We start from the raw sequence: 21,958 nt of genomic DNA on the forward strand, positions 1-21,958 counted from the left end.
CAGGAATTGTGACCCTAGGAGGGGACACAGAAAAGGAAGGAGATTACATGGACTCAGAGATCCTCCCTGGGGGGTGAGCAATTCAAGCCACATATTGGGTTCCCTAGCCCTAGGGTCCAATGCCAAGAAGACAAGTCCCCTTAGCTGACTTGAAAACCAGTGGGACTAACAGGGGGACTGTAAGAAACGTAGACTCTGCTCATGAAGAACACACACAAATTTGATTACTCTCAAAACAAGGCAGCAGAAGTAGACTTAAACTGCCCCAGGACTCTGGCCAGTTTCCTACAACACCCCCAGCCCATGCTCCAGACTAAGCCAAGTGCCCACTACAGCACCACTTGCTCCATGGCTCACTTCCACACTGGGGCAAGGGATGCTGCACCCAAGAAGAGTACACAGTTGTGAGAAATGAACCCTGCTCAGATCTGGAACTGCATCTGAATGGAGTGACGGCAACCAATGAAGGTGCCTGGCGAGGCAGCGCATCAGAAGCAGTCTGTAACTCTGACTGGTCTGGGACCACCACAGCACACTCCCTGACCGAAGCCAAGTGCCCATTCCAGCCCCTCTTGCTATGCCATGCAGCTCCAAACTGGGGCAAGGGCTACAGGACTGAGGGGAGTATGCTGTTTTGAGGGACAGAGCTAACCTGACCCAGAATGGCATCTGACGGGGGTGGGGGGAGGCGGCAGTCACTGCAGCTGATTATGGAAGCAGCTCATTGGGTGAGGTCCGAAACTCAGACTGGGGTCCGGAACACCACAGCCCACACCTGACCTTTCCCGAGCACCCACTCTGGCCCCTCCTGCTCCAATACTGGTCCCCTCTGGGGCAAAGTACTGGTGCTAGGAATGAAAAGAGTACACACTTAAAGGGAATGGAGCCAGCTCACTCCCAAATAACAGGGCTTCTGCTCCAGGAAATTGGGGCCCTACCCCAACTCCAATAAGGTGGTGTTGGTCACTGAACAGAGAAGAACCCCAGGCTCACACCTGGCTCTGACTCTAGTCCCTCCATCTTCCAGTCTCACCTCCTACAAAGGTGATAGCTGCCAGCACACCCTGTGGAAAGATGTGACTCATGCTCAGGTCAGATCCAGTTCTCCCATCAAAGCCACTGGGTACATGGAGACTGCAGAGAAATGCTCCCACACAAGGACACTCCTTCAAGATCAGAGTAGGTAAATGTTTCACCTAATATCACAGACACAGAGAAAGTTAAGCAAAATGAGAAGACAGAAAACTGTTTCAACTGAAAGAAAAAGAGAAAAACCCTAAAGAAAACAACTAACGAAATAGCAATGAACAACTTAATATACAAAGAGTTCAAAGCATTAATAATAGGAATACTGACTAAATTAGAGGAAAGAATAGATGAACAGAGAATTTTAAAAAGGAACTAAAAAACATTTTTAAAAGACAGTACTGAAGAACACACTAACTGAAATGCAAAACACATTAGAAGGAACCAACAGCAGACAAAGTGATACAGAAGAAGATGAAATAAAGATTAACTCAATCTGAACAGAAAAAGAAAAATAAGGTTTAAAAAAAATGAGAACAGTTAAGGAATCTCTAAGACAACATTCAGCATACCAACATTCACACTATAGGGGACCTAGAAGGAGAAGAGAGAGAGAGGCAGGGCAAAAATGTGTTTGATGAAATTACGGACTGCCAGAACCTGAAGAAGGAAACAAAAATCCAAGTACAGGAAGCACAGAGGGTACTAACCCAACCCTAAAAAAATGTTAAAGCATTTTCTCTAAGTGGAAAAGAAAAAGCTACAACAAGTAAGAATCTATGGGAAAGTGAAAATCCCACAAGTAAAGGCAAATATATAGTAAAGCCCATGGCTCAATCACTTAAATAGGCTCTTACTAAGATTAAGGCAAAAAACTGTGAAATCAACTATATCTACAATGAACAGTTAAGGGAAAATGTGAATATATAAAATACGTCATTAAAAACACAAAGTGTGGTGAAGAGGATTAGAAAAATGTAAATCGTTTAGAATGTGTTTGAACTTAAATGACTACCAGTTTAAAACATGTAAATATAGTTATAGGTCAACATATATGAACCATATGGTAACTGCAAATCGAAAACCTGTACTACATACAAAAAAATCTAAAGAAAAAGGAACACAGGCATACCACTAAAGAAAATCATCAAACCCCAAGGGGAGGAACTAAAAGAAGAAAAGAACAAAGAAGAACTGAAAAACCAACAAGTAAACAAGTAACAAAATGGACACACCTATCAATAATCACTTCAAATGTAAATGGACTAAATGATCCAATAAAAAGACACAGAGCAGCTGATTGGATAAAAAAAAAAAACAAGACCCATCTAAATGCTTCTTATAAGAGACTCACTTCAAACATAAAGACAAACACATAAACTGAAAGTGACGGGATAGAAAAAAATTATTCATGCAAATGGAAATGACAAGAAAGCAGGGGTAGAAGTACTCATTTCAGACAAATTTTAAAATAAAGTCAATAAAAAAAGATAATGGCATTATTAACAAAAAGGATTTCAATGCAAGAAGAGGAGATAACACTCATTAACATGTATGCACCTAATATAGGAGCACCTAAATAAATAAATATATATATATATATATATATATATATATATATAATATTAACAGCCATAAAGGGAGAAATTGACAATAACAAATAATAGCAGAGGATTTTAACACCCCATTTACATCAATGAACAAATCATCCAGACAGGAAAACAATAAAACAGTAACCTTAAATGATACTTTGGACCAGATGGGCTTAGTAGATATCTACAGGACATTCCATCCAAAAACAGTAGAATACACATTCTTTTCAAGTTCACATGGAACATTTTCCAGAATAGATCACATAGGAGGCCAAAAAATAAGTCTCAACTAATTTAAGAAGACAGAAATTATATCAAGCAGTTCTTCCAACCACAAGGCATGAAACTAGAAATCAATTAACAGGAAGAAAAATGGAAAAAACACAAAATGTGGAGACAATAATATGCTACTAAAAGAAAAACCAATGGGTCAATGAAGAAATCAAAGTGGAAATCAAACAAAACCTCTACACAAATGAAAATAACACAACTTTCCAAAATCTGTGCTACACAGCAAAAGTAGTTCTAAAGGTAAGTTTATAGCAGTAAAAGGCCAACCTCAAGAAACAAGAAAAATCTCATCAACAACCTAACCTACCATCCAACGGAATTAGAAAAAGAAGAACAAACAAAAGCAGAAAGAAGAAAGCAATTAAAATCAGAGAGGAAATAAATAAAACAAAGAACAAAAAAGAAAAAAAATAGAAAAGACCAATGAAACCAAGAGTTGATCTTTTGAAAAGATAAACAAAACTGATACGCCTTTAGGCAGATTCATCAAGAAAAAAAGAGAGAGGACCCAAATAAACAAAATAAGAAATGAAAGAGGAAAAATAACAACAGCTATCACAGAGATACAAAAATATCAAAACAGAATACTATGAACAATTAATATGCCAACAAATTGGACAACCTAGAAGAAATCAACAAACTTCTATAAACATAAAAACTTACAAGACTGAATCAGGACAAAATAGACCATATGAACAGAAAGATCAGTAGTAACAAAATTGAATTTGTACTTTAAAAAACTCTCAGCAAACAGAAGTTCAGGAACAAATCCACCCCTGGGAGAAGTCTACCAAACATATATAAAAGAACATCTATAATATCTAATATCTCAAACTCCTCCAAAAAACTGAAGAAGAGGGAACATTCCCAAATTAATTCTATGAGGCCATCGCTAATTACCCTGATACTAAAATAAAACAAAGACACTACCAAAAAAAAAATTACAGGTGAATATCTCCGATGAATGAAGATCCAAATATCCTCAAGAAAATATCAGCAAACCATATTCAATAATATATAAAAAGGATCATACATAATGATCAAGTGAGATTTATTCCAGGGATGGTTCAATATTTGCAAACCAATCAATATGATACACCACATTAACAAAAGGAGGAAAAAAATCACATGATCATCTCAACAGACACGCTAAAAAGCATTTGACAAAATTCAACGTCCTTTGGTGACAAAAACTCAGCAAAGTTGGTATAGAGGAAAAATACCTCAACATAATAAAGACCATTTGTGACAAATCCACAGCTAACCTCATACTTGATGATGAAAAGCTGAAAGCTTTTCCTCTAAAATCAGGAACAAAGGGGTTCGAAGACAGTGGAGGAGTAGGAGGATGTGGAGTTCCTCTCTCTCCATGGATGCATCAGGAATACATTTATAGATGCAACAATTCTCACAGAACACCAGCTATACACTAGCAGAAGACCTCAGACACCAGAAAGGACTATAAAGATCCCTGCATAACTGTGTAGGAAGAAAGAAAGAAGGGAGAAGGAGGAGGAGAGGAAGTGGGACAGGACCTGCATGCCAGTGGTGGGAGCTGAAGCAGGAGAGAAATTCCCTTAACCGGAGAATCCCCTTCACCAATGAGGAAAACAGTTGGGAGAGAAGGGAAGAATTTGAGGCTGTCAGTGGAGGGTGAAGCGACCGACCTTAGCAGATGGGACAGAGTGAAAACTACACAGACAGTCTGTACCGTGGCCCTAAGTGCCCCGGATTGGGATGTGTGTCCAACAGTGCACATGGGGGCTGAGGGCTGGGAGCTGGAGCATGGGGATTGGAGAGCAAACCCGGGGCAAGAACTGCTGTTGGCTGTGGGGAGATGGCCTGAGGGAACAGGAGGGAGGAAATGGCAACAGAGAATGCCTATGGAGGAAAACTGGAATGCCATGGAAGCAGGGCGTTACTGCTGAGTCACATGGAGGGGGTGGAGCCACCATTGTAGCCAGTCTCTCCCCACACGCCAGTGCCTAGCACCAGGCAATACAAAAGGCCCTGCCAGGGCTGGCCCTCACGTGCCTGATGCTGGGCACTACAAAAACCCCAGAGAGGGCTAGCCCTTGCACACCTGCCGCCAGGCACTAAAAAAAGACTGGCCAGGGCTGGCCCTCACACACATGCCACTGGGCACTAGAAAAGATTCCCACTAGGGCCATATTTTTTGCACCCATGGCCGCCAGCTTCCCCACACACCTGGCGCCGCCGGGGCTCCCACTATCCAAGTAGCCGTGCCACCTCCGTGCCCTGTCCTCACCGGGACAGAACCAACTGCTTCAGGGAAGCCTCGGGAGCAGACTCTTATGGGTGGCCCACACACATAGATGGGGATAAAAAGACAGCTGAGTCCCAGGGGTGGGGCAACTAAAAAAGAACAACAAAAATCTTTCCATCAGTTGCACAAGTGGCAAATTAAATTCCCATAATCAGCTAAGTAGATACTGTGCCTATGGAATATCTGAAAGGACAATGAGTATTCCCACAAATGAAAACGGTCTAGCACTGGCAGCTGTGGACTTTGGGGGCAAGCACACACATGAGTGGGGCCAGATCAGAGTCTCAGCTGCCCCCACAGGGCCCAAGCAGGTCCAGAGACCATCATAGAGGCATTGGAGGGTCTCCAGAGGAGGCAGAGGTGGGCTGTAGCTCACGGCAAGGACAATAACAGCTGAGACCCCAGGAAAACATTATTATTACTATTAATTTTACTCAGTTTTGATTCATTCTGTTGTTAAATCTGTTGTTTTGTTTTTTTTTCTTTGTTGTTGTTGCTGTTGGTTTGGGTCTTTTTTTTTATTTTTACTTCTATCTAGTCTCAAGGGTTTTTTTTAACATACTTTTGATCTTCTTATATTTCTACTTTTACTTTGCTTTTCTGTTGTTCTGTACTTCTTCATCGTTTTTTAATATATTTTTTAAATTTTTTTGTATTTCCATTTTCCCTTTGCTCTCCTGTTCTGTGGGTTTTGTACCCATTTCTTTTTTTTTTTTTGAATCATTTTTGTCTGTTTTGTTTTCTTTCCTTTACTGTTCAGTTGGCACTCTGCTTTGCTTTTGGTTTTTTTGTTTTTGTTAGTTTTGTTTTTAATTGTTTAATTTCGTTTTGGGATTCTTTGGCTATTCTCTTGTTTTCTGTTTTCTTTGGTTCTGTTTTTGTTTCTTCTGTGTGTGTCTGTGTGTGTGTTTGTTTCTTTGTTTTTGCTCATTTGATTTTGCTTTTACCATTTGGGGTTTTGTTTGTCTCTTTTTTTTTTCTTTAATCCATGACAAGCTGCTTGTGGGGTCTTGGCTCCCCGAACAAAAGTTGGGCCTGAGCATCTGGGGGAGGAGGACAGAGTCCAGGGTACTGGACTGCCTGAGAATTCCCAGTCCCAGAAAATATTAATTAGCAAAAGCTCTCATGGAGGTCTCTATCCGAATTCAAGACCCAGCTCCACCCAACTGCTTGCAGCTCCTAGAGCTAGTTGCCTCACACCAAACAACAAGCAAAACAGGAACACATACTCACCCATCAGCAGACAGGCTGACTAAAGTCGTACTAAGCTCACAGACACCCCAAACACACCACATGACATGGCCCTTCCCAACAGATAGAAAGGACTCAACTCCACCCACCAGAACACAGGCACCAGCCCTCCCACCAAGAAGCCTACACAAGCCACTGGCCAAACCTCACCCACTGGGGGCAGAGACCAGAAGAAAGAGGAACTCTGCGGAAAGGAGACCTCAAACACAGTAAGTTAAACAAAATAAGAAAACAGAGAAATATCTTGCAGATGAAGGAGCAAGGTAAAAACCCACAAGACCAAATACATGAAGAGGAAATAGGCAATCTATCTGAAAAGAATTCAGAGTAATGATAGTAAAGATGATCCAAAATCTCGGAAATAGAAAGGATCGAGAAGATGCAAGAAATGTTTAACAAGTACCTAGAAGAACTAAAAAACAAACAATCAGTGATGAACAACACAATAACTGAAATTAAAAATACACTAGAAGGAATCAATAGCAGAATAACTGAGACAGAAGAACGGATAAGTGAGCTGAAAGACAGAATGGTGGAAATACAGCAAAAACTAACACACCATTGCAAAGCAATTATACGCCAATAAACATGCTCAAAACAAAACAAAAAAAAGAATGGTAGAAATAACTGCCACAAAGCAGAATAAAGAAAGAACAACGAAAAGAACTGAGGACAGTCTCAGAGACCACTGGGACAACATTTAGCACACCAGCATTTGAATTATAGGGGTCCCAGAATGAGAAGAGAAAGTGAAATGGTCTGAGAAAATACTTGAAGAGATTATAGACAAAAACCTAACATGGGAAAGGAAGCAGTCAGTCAAGTCCAGGAAACACAGAGTCCCATACAAGATAAATCCAAGGAGAAACACGCCGAGTCACATATTAATCAAACTAACAAAAATTAACACAACGAAAAATATTAAAAGCAGCAACAGAAAAGGAACAAAAAATATAAAAGGGAATTCCCATAAGGTTAACAGCTGATCTTTCAGCATAAACTCTGCAGGCCAGAAGGGAGAGGCAAGATATATTTAAATTGATGAAAGGGAAAAACATACAACTAATATTACTCTATCCAGCAAGGATCTCATTCAGATGCAATGGAGAAATCAAAAGCCTTACAGACAAGCAAAAGTTAAGAGAATTCAGCACCACCAAACAAGCTTTATGACAAATGCTAAAGGAACTGTTCTAGGCAGGAAACACAGGAGAAGGAAAATACCTACAAAAACAAAGTCAAAACAATTAAAAATATGGTAATAAAAACATACATATTACTTTAAATGTAAATGGGTTAAATCCTCCAACCAAAAGACACTGACAGCCTGAATGGATACAAAAACGAGACCCTTATACGTGTTGTCTACAAGAGACCCACTTCAGACATAAGGACACATGCAGACTGAAAGTGAGGGGATAGAAAAAGATATTCCATGCAAATGGAAATCAAAAGAAAGCTGGAGTACCAATATTCATATCAAATAAAAGAGACTGTAAAATAAAACTATTACAGGAGGCAAAGAAGGACACTACATAGTGATTCAGTGATAAATCCAAGAGGAAGACATAGCAATTCTATTTATGCACCCAACATAGAAGCACCTCAATACATAACGCAAATGCTAACAGCCATAAAAGGGGAAATCAACAGTAACACAATAATAGTGGGGGACTTTACACTTACACCAATGGACAAATCATCCAGAAAGAAAATTAACAAGGACACAGAAGCCTTAAATGACACATTAGACCAGATGAACTTAATTGATATCTACAGGACATTCAATCCAAAAGCAGAATAACTTTATTCTTAAGTGCACACGGAACTCTCCACAGGATATATCACATCTTGGGTCACAAATCAAGCCTCAATAAATTTTAGAAAACTGAAATCATATCAAGCATCTTTTTGGACAACAATATGAGATTAGCTATCAATTACAGGGAAAAAAACTGTAAAAAAACACAAACACACAGAAGCTATACAATGTGCTACTAAATAACCAAGAGATCACTGAAAAAAATCAAAGAGGAAATCAAAAAATACCTAGAGACAAATGGCAATGAAAGCACAAGGACATAAAATCTATGGGAGGCAGCAAAAGCCATTCTAAGAGGGAAGTTTATACCAATAAATCCTACCTCAAGAAACAAGAAAAATCTCAAATAAACAAACTTATCTTACACATAAATCAACTAGGAAAAGAAGAACAAATAAAACCCTAGGTTAACGGAAGGAAAGAAATCATAAAAATCAGAGCAGAAATAAATGAAATAGAACAATGAAAACAATAGCAAAAATCAATGAAACTAAAAGCTGGTTCTTTAAGAAGATAAACAAAATTGATAAACCATTAGCCAGACTCATCAAGAAAAAAAGAGAGAGGACTCAAATCAATAAAATTAGAAATGAAAAAGAAGTTACAACTATCACCACAGAAATACAATATTGTTAAGAGACTACTACAAGCAACTATATGCCAAAAAATGGACAACCTGGAAATAACAGACAAATTCTTAGAAAGGTACACCCTTCCAAAACGGAACCAGGAAGAAACAGAAAATATAAGCAGACCAATCACAAGTACTGAAATTGAAACTGTGATTTAAAAACTCCCAACAAACAAAAGATCAGGGCCAAAAGGCTTCACAGGCAAATTCTAACAAAGATTTAGAAAAGAGCTAACACCTATACTTTTAAAACTCTTCCCAAAAATCGCAGAGGGAGGAACACTCCCAAACTCATTCTACGAGGCCACCATCACCCTGATACCAAAACCAGACAAAGATATCACACAGAAAAGATTACAGGTCAATACCACTGATGAACATAGATATAAAAATCCTCAACAAACTACTAGCAAACAGAATCCAGCAAGACATTAAAAGGATCATACACCATGATCAAGTGAGATTTATCCCAGGGATGCAAGGATTCTTCAATATACACAAATCACACAATGTGATACACCATTTAACAAACTGAAGGATAAAAACCATATGATAATCTCAACAGATGCAGAAAAAGCTTTAGACAAAATTCAACACCGATTTATGATAAAAACTCTCCACAAAGTGGGCTTAGAGAGAACCTACCTCAACATAATGAAGGCCATATATGACAAACCCACAGCAAACATTATTCTCAATGGTGAAAAACTGAAAGCATTTCCTCTAACATCAGTAACAAGCATGCCCACTCTCACCCCTATTATTCAACATAGTTTTGAAATTCCTAGCCACAGCAATCAGAGAAGAAAAAGAAATAAAAGGAATACAAACTGGAATTCAAACTGGAAATGAAGAAGTACAACTGTCATTGTTTGCAAATGACATGATACTATACTTGGAAAATCCTAAAGATGCCACCAGAAAACTACTAGAGTTAATCAATGAATTTAGTAAAGGCAAAGAACACAAAATTAATACAGAAATCTCTTGCATTACTACATACTAACACTGAAAAATCAGAAAGAGAAATAAAGGAAAAAATCCCATTTACCACTGCAACAAAAAGAATAAAATACCTAGGAATAAACCTACCTGAGGCGGCAAAAGACTTGTATGCAGAGAACTGTAGGACACTGATTAAAGAAATAAGAAATGACACAAACAAATAGGGAGATCCATGTTCTTGGACTGGAAGACTCAACGCTGTTAAAATGACTATACTACCCAAAGCAATCTACAGATTCAATGCAATCCCTATCAAATTACCAATGGCATTTTGAACAGAATTACAGGAAAAATTTTACAATTTGTATGGAAACACAAAAGACCCCAAATAGCCAAAACAATCTTCAGAAAGAAAATGGAACTGGAGGAATCAGGATCCCTCACTTCAGACTACACTACAAAGCTACAGTAATCAAGACAGTAAGGTACTGACACAAAAACAGAAATATAGATCAATGGAACAGAAAAGAAAGCTCAGAGATAAACCCACACAGTTACAGCCACCTGACCTTTGACAAAGGAGACAAGAATATACAATGGAGAAAAGACAGTCTCTTCAATAAATGGTGCAGGGGAAACTGGACAGCAACATGTAAAAGAATGAAATTAGAACACTCCTTAACCTAATACACAAAAATAAACTCAAAATGCATTAAAGATCTAAATGTAAGGCTAGACACTATAAAACTCTTAGAAGAAAACATAGGAAGAACACTCTTTGACATAAATCACAACAAGATCCTTTTTGACTCATCTCCTAGAGTAATGAAAATAAAAACAAAAATAAATAAATGGGCCTAATGAAACTTAAAAGTTTTGCACAGCAAGTGAAGCCATAAACAAGAAGAAAAGACCACGCTCAGAATGGAGAAAATATTTGCAAACGAAGCAAGTGACAAAGGACTAATTTCCAAAATATACACACAGCTCATATGGCTAAATATCAAAAAAACAACCCAATCCAACAACGGGTCAAAGACCTAAATAGACATTTACCCAAAGAAGACATACAACTGGCCAACAAACACATGCAAAGATGCTCAACATCACTAATTATTAGAAAAATGCAAATCAAAACTACTATGAGGTATCACCTCACACCAGTCAGAATGGCCATTATCAAGAAATCTACAAACAATAAATGCTGGAGAGGGTGTGGAGAAAAGGGAACCCTCTTGCACTGTTGGTGAGAACATAAACTGATACATCCACTTTGGAGAACAGAATGGAGGTTCCTTAAAAAAGTAAAAATAAAACTACCATATGACCCGGCAATCCAACTACTGGACATATATACCCTGAGAAAACCATAATTCAAAAGATATATGTACCACAATGTTCACTACAGCACTATTTACAATAGCCAGGACATGGAAGCAACCTAAATGTCCATCGACAGATGAATGGATAAAGAAGATGTGGTGCATATATACAATGGAATATTACTCAGCCATAAAAAGGAAAAAATTGGGTCATTTTTATTGATGAGGATGATCCTAGAGTCTGTCATACAGAGTGAAGTTAAGTCAGAAAGAGAAAAACAAATACTGTACATTAAGGCATATATATGGAATCTAGAAAAATGGTACTGAAGAACCTATTTCCAGGGCAGGAAAAGAAACATAGATGTAGAGAATGGACTTCTGGACATGTGGGGGAAGGGGAGAGTGGGACAAATTGAGAGAGTGGCACTGACCTTTATACACTACCATGTGTAAAGTAAATAGCTAGTGGGAAGCTGCTGTATAGCACAGGGAGCTCAGCTCGGTGCTCTGTGATGACCTAGATGGGTGGGATGGGGTGGGGGTTGGAGGGAGGCTCAAGAGGGAGGGAATATATGCATACATATAGCTGATTCACTTTGTTCTGCAGCAGAAACTAACACAACATTGTAAAGCAATTATACTCCAATAAAAAATTTTTTCATTAAATCAAGTATAAAAAATAAAATAAAATCAGGGTCAAGACAGTGTTGCCCAGTCTCCCCACTTTCATTCAACACAGTATTGGAAGACCTAACCACATCAATCAGACAAGAGAAAGAAATAAAAGGCATCAAAATTGGAAAGGAAGAAGTAAAACTGACACTATTTGCCCATGACATGATACTATATATAGAAAACCCTAAAGTCTTCACCAGAAAACTATTAAAACTAAGAAATAAATTTTATAAAAGTTCAGAATACAGATTGGCATACCGAAATCTGTTGCTTTTCTTAATACTAGTGATGAATTATCAGAAAGAGAATTCAAGGGAAAAAAACCCATTTACAATTGAATCAAAAAAGAATAAAAGGGCTTCCCTGGTGGCGCAGTGGTTGAGGGTCCGCCTGCCGATGCAGGGGATGCAGGTTCGTGCCCCAATACAGGAAGATCCCACATGCTGCGGAGCGGCTGGGCCCACGAGCCATGGCCGCTGAGCCTGCACGTCCGGAGCCTGAGCTCCACAACAGTGAGAGGCCCGCGTACCCACCCCCCAAAAAAAGAATAAAATACCTCGGAATAAACTTAACCAAGGAGGTAAAGGACCTATACTCTGAAAACTATATAACAAACATGAAGGAAATTAAAGACGATAAAAGAAACAGAAAGATATACCATGTTCACAAATTGTTAAAATGCTATTATAATGTCCATACTACCCAAAGCAATCCCTATCAAAATACCCAAGACATTTTTCAAAGATTTAGAATAAATAATCCTAAAATTTATATGGAACAACAAAAGACCCCAAATAGCCAAGACAATCTTGAGAAAAAACAACAAAGCTGGAGGTATCATGCTCCCTCACTTTCGACATTACTACAAAAGTGTAGTAATCCAAACAGTATGGTACTGGCACAAAAACACACACATAGATCAATAGAACAGAATAGGCAGCTAAGAAATGAATGCACACACTGGTGGTTCAATTGACCTATGACAAAGGAGACAAGAATATACAATGGAGAAAGACAGTCTCTGCTGTAAGTGGTGCTAGGACAATGGACAACTATATGTAAAAGAATGAAATTAGAACATTCTCTAACACCATATACAAAGAATAAACTCAAAATGGATTGAAGACCTAAATGTAAGAACAGAAACCAGAAATCTCGAAGAAAACATAGGCAAAACACTCTTTCCAATAAATTGTAGCAGAATTTTTCTGGATCTGTCACCTCAGGTAAAGGAAAAAAACCCAGAATAAACAAATGGAACCTAATTAAACTTAAAAGCTTTGACACTGCAAAGGAAACCATCAACAAAAGGAAAGACAGCCTATTGAATGGGAGAAAATATTTGCAAATGATATTTCTGATAAGGGGTTAATGTTCAAAATATATAAACAGCTCATACAACTCACTATCAAAAAAACAGCCCAATTAAAAAAATGGGCAGAGACCTGAATTGACATTTTTCCAAAGAAAACATACATATGGCCAACAGACACATGAAAAGATTCTCAACTTCACTAATCATCAAGGAATTGCAAATCAAAAACCACAATGAGGTACCACCTCACACCTGTCAGAACGGCCATCATCAAAAAGACCACAAATAACATGTTGGTGACGTGGAGAAAAGAGAATCCTAGCACATTCCTAGTAGGAATGTAAATTGGTACAGCCACTATGGAAAACAATAAGAACTTTCCTCAAAAAACTAAAAATAGAACTACCATATGATCCAAAAATTCCACTCCTGAGGTACATATTCAAAGAAAATGAAAAGACTAATTCAAAAAGATATGCACCCAATGTTCATAGCAGAATTATTCACAACAGCCAAGATATGGAAGCAACCTAAGTATCCATCAATAGATGAATGAATAAACAAGTTGTGATACATACACACACACACACACACACAGAGGAATATTTCTCAACCATAAAAATAAATGAAATTCTGCCATTTGCAACAATATGGACGGACCTACGGGATTTTATGCTTAGTGAAATAAGCCAAATACTGTAGTTATTACTTATATGTGGAATAAAATGAATATATAACAAAACAGACTCACAGATAGAACTAGTGGTCACCAGTAAGGAAAGGTAAGGTCAAGGGGCTCAACAGAGGTAGGGGATTAAGATGTACAAACTACTATGTATAAAGTAAATAAACTACAAGGATATATTGTACAGCACAGGGAATTACAGCCATTGTTTTATAATAACTTTAAATGGAGTATAATCTATAAAAATATTGAATCACTAAGGTGCACACCTGAAACTAATACTGTATATCAACCATACTTCAATAAAAAAATTAGATTAAATTAAAAATACAATAAAACTTTTAAAGACTTATTATAAAAATAAAAACTGTAACCATCATTTGAAGAAAGAAAATATATGGATGTTTGAAAACTGGCTTGTCTCACTCATTAGTCTAAATGATTTACTTCTGTACACAATAATCTGAATTCTTACCTAAGCAAAAATCAAAAATTACTACAGGTTATCATACATCAGGACTAAATCCAGGCATTTACAGAGCAGCAAAATAAACTCATTGGTAAAAGAATACTGTAAAATTTCAAATATACAAAAAAAAAAAAAAAAAAGAAGCACCTACAGTTTCCCAAAAAGTTTATAATCTCATAAGGGAAACAGGATAAGACTATTAAACTATAGTGCTTTATAGAAAACTACAAGTACTATACAGTAAAGGAACAAATAAAGTGCTATGGGAACATAAAGGAAGCAGAGATTTATTTCAATCAAGCAAAATAATAAGAATTTCATCATATATATCAAGTTAGGCCTTGAAGGATAAACAGGATGCAGTCATACAGGGATAGAGGGCATGTACTTAGAAAAATCCAGATGAACAAAAATTCAGAGACAGGAATTTGCAGAGAAATACAACAGAAATTAATTAAACTATTTTGGTTGAGATGCAGATCACCCAAAGGAAAGAGTCCAATCGAATGTGTTTGGACTCTATTTGCAGGCAGCATTTTGTGGTCTTTAAAAGAGAATAATAAATATAGCACCTTTCTTTTCAATCTAGGCTCTGAGCAAGTTAAGAAACATAAAAAAAGCATAAGAAATAAAAGACAAAAATTACCTTTATTGCTAATAAAGGCTAAATTGGAATTTTTCTTTCAGTGAACAACAAATGCATCTGTTAACTGAACCCCATAATGAGGCAGATTTTCCCAGGTATAGAATGCACTGAACCAACCCCCCACTTCATATCATTCCCCACACAATCTCTGCAAGCAGTCTGTTCCATAAGCAGGAAAGGCAGGGCTACGCCAAGTATGCCCAGTTTATTCTTTGCAAATTTTCTAGTAGAAAATGTACTTCATATCCTCAAGGACAGAATGAGAAAGGAGGGTGGCATGAAACACCACTAGCAGAGCTTCATCCACGGAAAAGGAAATACTATAAACAGCAAAGACACATTCCCCTTAACTTCAATCACTGAAGATTTCTAAACAGAATAACAACATGACAAAAGCTATACTTTGAAAAAGTTAGTCTGACATCAGTTGCAGGATGCTGAAAAACAAAAACGTTATTGTAACTGCCCAGGCAAGAGTAAATTAGGGCCTGAACCATAATAATATTTAACGTTAACCGGTTCTTAGTTCCAGGGGCTGTCTTCAGTTCACTTCATATATTAACTCAGCTCCAGTAAAGATGATATAAATGAGACAAAGAGGTGAAGACATACAACTAACAAATGGCATTTAAACTAGGAGTAGCAGCAGGAATGGAAAAGATGATATAGATGCAAAAAAAAAAAAAAAGACAAAAACTGCATAAGCAAATGAGCAAATCAACAGACACTGACTTACTTGAATCAGAGAAGTCTATATAAGAATTTGTAAGAAAAGATTATATTAATTAGAAAAGCTGTAATTCAATGCTGGAAAGTTGGTAAGATAAGCATGACAAAGTACTATAGCTTCTTAGGAAAGGAAAGGTGGTTTTCTGTAACAGTATTTCTAAGAAAAACTAATCACTATTTCAATGTATTAAAGATACTCAAGAGTTTACTACATTCCGTTGTTTGATATAGAGAACAGACGAATACATGCAAAACCTAAGATCATAAGCCAGGGATACCTGAACATACCAGACCATTCATGCCCACAAACAGCAGAGCATGATTTCAGAAGAAAGCATGTAATCACAATGGGTAAAATCAACTTCCTGACTTCATGCAGCTCCTCTTTCTTGCTCTACTACCCACTGGTTACACCCCTTTGGTACTTTCCCCCTAACTTCCTCAGGTCTAACTCAGAGACAAAACAGAACTTAGCAAAGATATTCCAAAAACGTCTGGCCCCGAAGTTCCAAATGGGCAGCTACTTAATTATAAAGTCAATACAGTTTACCACACCAACATTTTTAGAATTAAAATCAAACTGGGGAAGAAACAAAAACACAAAACATTGATCATAGGACTTCATGATCACTCTTTCATAATTTTCATTTATTTGTGCCTCTATGTTGCATTCAAATTCTTGAATTTGATAGTCTAAATTCTTAAAGACTATCTTCCTGTTCACTAATTCTGTCTTCAGCTGTATTCAGTTTGTTGTTTCACCATTTTACAAGTTTCTAATTTCAACTCTAATGTTTTTCATTTCTAATATTGGCTCTTTTTCAAATCTGCCTTCTTATTAAACTTTTAACCCTTATTCATATTTTCTATACCTACTATTACTATACAAGCTATTAAATATTCCAAAAGATAAAGGTTTTATGAGCCTGATTCTGTTGTTTATTGTTTCAGATGACTCTCATTCATGGACTATTGTTACATTTTCATGTACAGTATGATTTTAGATTACGACCTTAAATGCCATAGAACTTGCTTCTGGGAGACCTGTGAGGCCTAAATTGACAGTGTCATCCTTTAGAAAGGACTGGTAGTTATTTCTGCCAATCATTTCAAGGCACTATCAACTCAAGAATGCTTTAAATTCTCACCTTGAAGATTTTCAGCTGTAAACCAAATTCTGTACTCAACCATATATGCCCTAGATTTATAAATATAATATAGATTTAAACTCACTTCCTACAAAAAAAATTTAAAAGAACATATCACATTTCATAGTTGTTCCCACTGATTTATTAAATACCACAAAAAATAATATCTTACAAGTAAAACTGCATTTACATAAATGTGTATCAGTTAAAGGCAAATCAGAAAGTTAAAGCATTTTAAATGTTCTCTTACCTGTTCAAGTGCTTGGGTTTTCTCTTGCTCTATTTTCCTTATAGTTTCCTTTTCAGCTTTGAGTGATAATGATGACACAGTTTTAACAGACATAAAATCAACAGTCATCCATTCATCCCTCTGTTAAGAAAAAGAAGTCACTTCAATCTAAATTGATTAGAACAACACTAAACACTTAACAATAAATTAGAGGTTCTGGAGGCACTCAAACCTGGATTAAATCCCACATGGCTGTGTAACTTAAAGCAAGTTTCTTAGTCTCTCTAAGCCTTCTTCTCTCCCCTGTAAAAATGGGTTAAAATACCTACCTTTCAGGAATGTTTTAAGGAGTTAACAAGAAAACTGACTTAAGGCATCTAGCCCAATGCCGGATATACAACAGGCACTCAAACATAGTTCTTTTCACCTTTCTTTCTTCACTGTTGCTAACAGTGTAAATATAGCACTCTTCCTCAGGCGTATGAACTATAACCCAAAATTTGTGAACTATTCAACTATAAGCATTGCTAAGAAAATTATGGCATGAAGTGAAGGGAAAGAAAACCTGTGACTGAACTCTACTCGCTGTAGAAAAGTCAGATAGATGTAACAATACAAAATTTCAAGTACATAAGGGGAAAAGTGCCACTTCCTTATCAACAACCAGAGGTAGGAAACCCTCTGAGGGACTAGAATAGGGATAAATGCTAACTTTCCCACAGGAGAAGAAGGGGAGTGAAAAGGATCAGCAAACAGCATTATTGCTAAAATTACTCAGAAAAGTATACTGTTTACAAAGTCTAGTTTTTCTTCTGACTAAATTACAATCATCTTTCATTTTAACATTCATCTACTCTTGTAAGTTGACGCTTCTTTGTTTAAAATCAGGCTGCTTACCTGAATAACTTGGTTGTCTTCTTTTTCTGACTTTTCATCTTTCACCTTCCAGGCCTTTTCCTTGCCAGAAGTGTGGGAGGGAACAGCCTCAACCCACTCATCTTCAGAGCTCTAAGAATATTTAACATATAAGTAGAATTCTCAAATTTACATACTTGCATATAAAAACTCTGTGTGGGTCCACTCTTCCTCCTTTTCTCAACCCTTAAATATCAACTTTGTTTGGGTTTCCAGTCTTCGCCAACTATACTTTTTAATCTCTAGACATTCCACTTGGGACATTAAATCCACTCTCATGACTTAAACTACCACAATTATACTGATATCTTTCTAATTTATCCACCTAAAGTTTCTGTGATTTAAACAACTGCCTACAATATTTAAATGCCATGCTGAACGCAGTAAGAACAAAAAGTGAACCCAGCATCTACTTCCACAATACTTGATCCTTCTTCTATATATTTGAATTGAGATACCTGGCATCACCAACCACCCACTTACCCAAGTCAGAAATCTCAGGATCACCTTACTCCTCCCATCTAAACCTATGGCTGTCATTTCCAAAAGATTTCTCAACTACAGTGAACACCAAATGATTATCATGGGAGTTCACCTCCATCCCTGGCCACAGCTGACTGTTTCAGAGGTAGGCACCTGAACCAATTAATTTCAATCATAGTCACTCTGCAGGAATTTGAAACCAAGGCTAAATGGTTTACTCTATAACAAAGGAGAACTCGAAAGGCATTGGCAGAGACCATTTCTGTCATGAGGCACAGAATTCAGGAAAAATTTATCTATATCAAGAAAAGCAAAAATAGAACTGAGAGGGGAAAAAAAGGAAGATGGTAAGAAGATTCATAAAAGCTTTCATGACTCTAGTTTGAGCTGTTCCTAAAACCCAGGTGCATTCCTATATGTCCTATGAGACTTTTGTGTTCTAATAATAAATCCCTCCCCTTTTTGGGGGGAGGGTGGTTAAACCAATTTAAGTTTGGTTTCTGCTACCTACAACCAAGAGTCCCAACAAATATATACTCCTTCCTCCCCATTCTTAAAGCAGCAGCCCTAGATCAGACCTGCTTATCTCTCACTTAGACAACTGGAAAAACCAAATTAGTCTCCAAAACCCTATTCTTTCCTGCTCCCTTTCATTCTCCAACCCCCACCCTAAAAACCTTTAGAGTATTATAAAAGGCGTATCTGACCACAGTACTCCTCTTCTTTGACTCCCTGTCATAAAGACGACTGTTACACCTTTTCTTTCCTACCAATAGAACCCAACTTTATTTGGAGATGTAATGTGCCTCCCTTGCTGGAGAGTGAAACCTTAATCAAGTCTCCAATAAGGTGGAAATGAAAGTACTATGTAGGACTTTCTGGAAGTTACAAAAAAGAGGGCATCCTCGTTCCTGTTACCTAGACTAAGAGGTACTTTTTAAAGACAATGGAGGAACAAAACTAGAAGACTTGGTCCCAGAAGACCACACTAAATTGCCTACTTGATTTCTTCTATATGAAAGAAAAGTTAGAGATTGGTTCAAGATGGCAGAGTAGAAGGACGTGCGCTCACTCACTCTAGCGAGAGCACTGGAATCACAACTAACAGCTCAACAATCATTGACAGAACACTGGAACTCACCAAAAAAGATACCCCACATCCAAAGACAAAGGAGAGGGTGCAATGAGATGGTAGGAGGGGCGCGATCACAATAAAATCAAACCCCATAACCACTAGGTGGGTGACTCAAAACTGGAGAACAATTATACCACAGAAGTCCACCAACTGGAGTGAAGGTCCTGAGCCCCGTGTCAGGCTTCCCAACCTGGGAGTATGGCAACAGGAGGAATTCCCAGAGAATCAGACTTTGAAGGCCAGTGGGATTTGATTGCAGGACTTCAACAGGACTGGGGGAAACACAGACTCCACTCTTGGAGGGCACACACAAAGTACTGGGTGCATAATGACCCATGGGGAAGGAGCATGGGTCTAGACTGAACTAGACCTACCTGCCAGTGTTGGAGGGTCTCCTGCAGAGGCGGAGGACAGCTGTGGCTCACTGCAGGAACAAGGACACTGGCAGCAGAAGTTCCAGGAAGTACTCCTTGGTGTAAGCCCTCCCAGATTCCACCATTAGCCCCACCAAAGAGCCTTTAACCTACAGTGTTGGGTCACCTCAGGCCAAACAACCAACAGGGAAGGAACTCACCCAACAGCAGAAAAGAAGATTAAAGTTTTACTGAGCTTTGCCTACCAGAGCAACACTGAGATCTACCCACCACCAGTCCCTCCCATCAGGAAACACACAAGCCTCTTAGATAGACTCACTCACCAGAGGGCAGACCACAGAAGAAGAACCACAATCCTGCAGCCTGTGGAACGAAAACCACATTCACAGAAAGATGGACAAGATAAAAAGGCAGAGGATTAAGTACCAAATGAAGGAACAAGATAAAACCCCAGAAAAACAATTAAAGAAGTGGAGATAGGCAATCTTCCAGAAAAAGAATTCAGAATAATGATAGTGAAAATGATCCAGGCCATCAGAAAAAGAATGGAGGCAAATATCGAGAAGATGCAAAAAATGTTTAACAAAGACCTAGAAGAATTAAAGAACAAACACCTAGAAGAATGAAAAAACAAACAGAAATGAACAATACAATGACTAAAATGAAAAATACACTAGAAGCAATCAACAGCAGAATAACTGAGGCAGAAAAACAGATAAGTAACCGGGAAGACAGATGGTGGAATTCACTGCCGCAGAAGAGAATAAAGAAAAAAGAATGAAAAGAAATGAGGACAGCCTAAAAGACCTCTGGGACAACATTAAACAAACCCACATTCATATTATAGAGGTGCCAGAAGGACAGGAGAGAGAAAAAGGACCCGAGAAAATATCAGAAGAGATTATAGTAGAAAACTTCCCTAACATGGGAAAGAAAATAGCTGCCCAAGTCCAGGAAGCGCAGAGAGTCCTAGGCAGGAGAAACCCAAGGAGAAACTCGCCAAGACACATAGTAATCAAAATGACAAAAATTAAAGACAAAGAAAACTTATTAAAAGCAAGAAGAGAAAAATGACAATTCACATACAAGGGAACTCCCATAAGGTTAACAGCTGATTTCTCAACAGAAACTCTACAAGGCAGAGGGGAGTGGCACGATATATTTAAAGTGAAAGGGAAGAACCTACAAGCAACATTCCCCAGCAACAATCTCATTCATATTCAACAGAGAAATCAAAAGCTTTACAGACAAGCAAAAGCTAAGAGAATTCAGCAACACCAAACTAGCTCTACAAGAAATGCTAAAGCAATTTCTCTAAGGGGGAAACAAAATAGAAGAAAACAAGAACAAACAAAAAACAATTAAGAAAATGGTAACAGGAACATACATATCGATAATTACCTTAAATGTGAATGGATTAAATGCTCCAACCAAAAGACACAGGCTTACTGAATGGATACAAAAACAAGACCCATATATATGCTGTCTACAAGAGACCCACTTCAGAACTAGGGACACATACGGACTGAAAGTGAGGGGATGGAAAAAGACGTTCCATGCAAATGAAAATCAAAAGAAAACTGGAGTAGCAATACTCAAATCAGATAAACTAGACTTTAAAATAAAGAATGTTACAAGAGGCAAGGAGAGACATTACAAAATGATCAAGGGATCAATCCAAGAAGAAGATATAACAATTATAAATATATATGCACCCACCACAAGAGTACCTCAATACATAAGGCAAATGCTAACAGCTATAAAAGAGGAAATCGATAGTAACACAATAATAGTGGGGGATTTTAACACCTCACTTACACCAATGGACAGATCACCCAGACAGAATATTAATAAGGAAATACAAGCTTTAAACAACAAAATAGACCAACTCGATTTAATTGATAATTATAGGACATTCCATTCAAAAAAAAGATTATACTTTCTTCTCAAGTACACACGGAACATTCTCTAGGATAGATCACATC

General features: G+C 37.7%; 1 protein-coding gene across 5 annotated transcripts in view; it reads right to left on the minus strand.

The window, feature by feature from the left end:
* Positions 1–21,958, minus strand: part of CWF19L2 (CWF19 like cell cycle control factor 2) — a 208,131-nt gene that overhangs the window by 167,766 nt on the left and 18,407 nt on the right. For all 5 annotated transcript variants that reach the window (XM_081241070.1, XM_081241069.1, XM_081241068.1 and 2 more), the window contains exons 4-5: positions 17,964–18,074; positions 17,088–17,207 (exon numbers count right to left, since the gene is read on the minus strand). In XM_081241070.1, coding sequence (XP_081097196.1) covers positions 17,088–17,207; positions 17,964–18,074 — 231 coding nt within the window. The remainder of the gene's footprint in view (positions 1–17,087; positions 17,208–17,963; positions 18,075–21,958) is intronic.

This window comes from Mesoplodon bidens, assembly GCF_964165515.1.
Source record: "Mesoplodon bidens genome assembly, chromosome: 7".
In the NCBI taxonomy this organism is placed as follows: Eukaryota; Metazoa; Chordata; class Mammalia; order Artiodactyla; family Ziphiidae; genus Mesoplodon; species Mesoplodon bidens.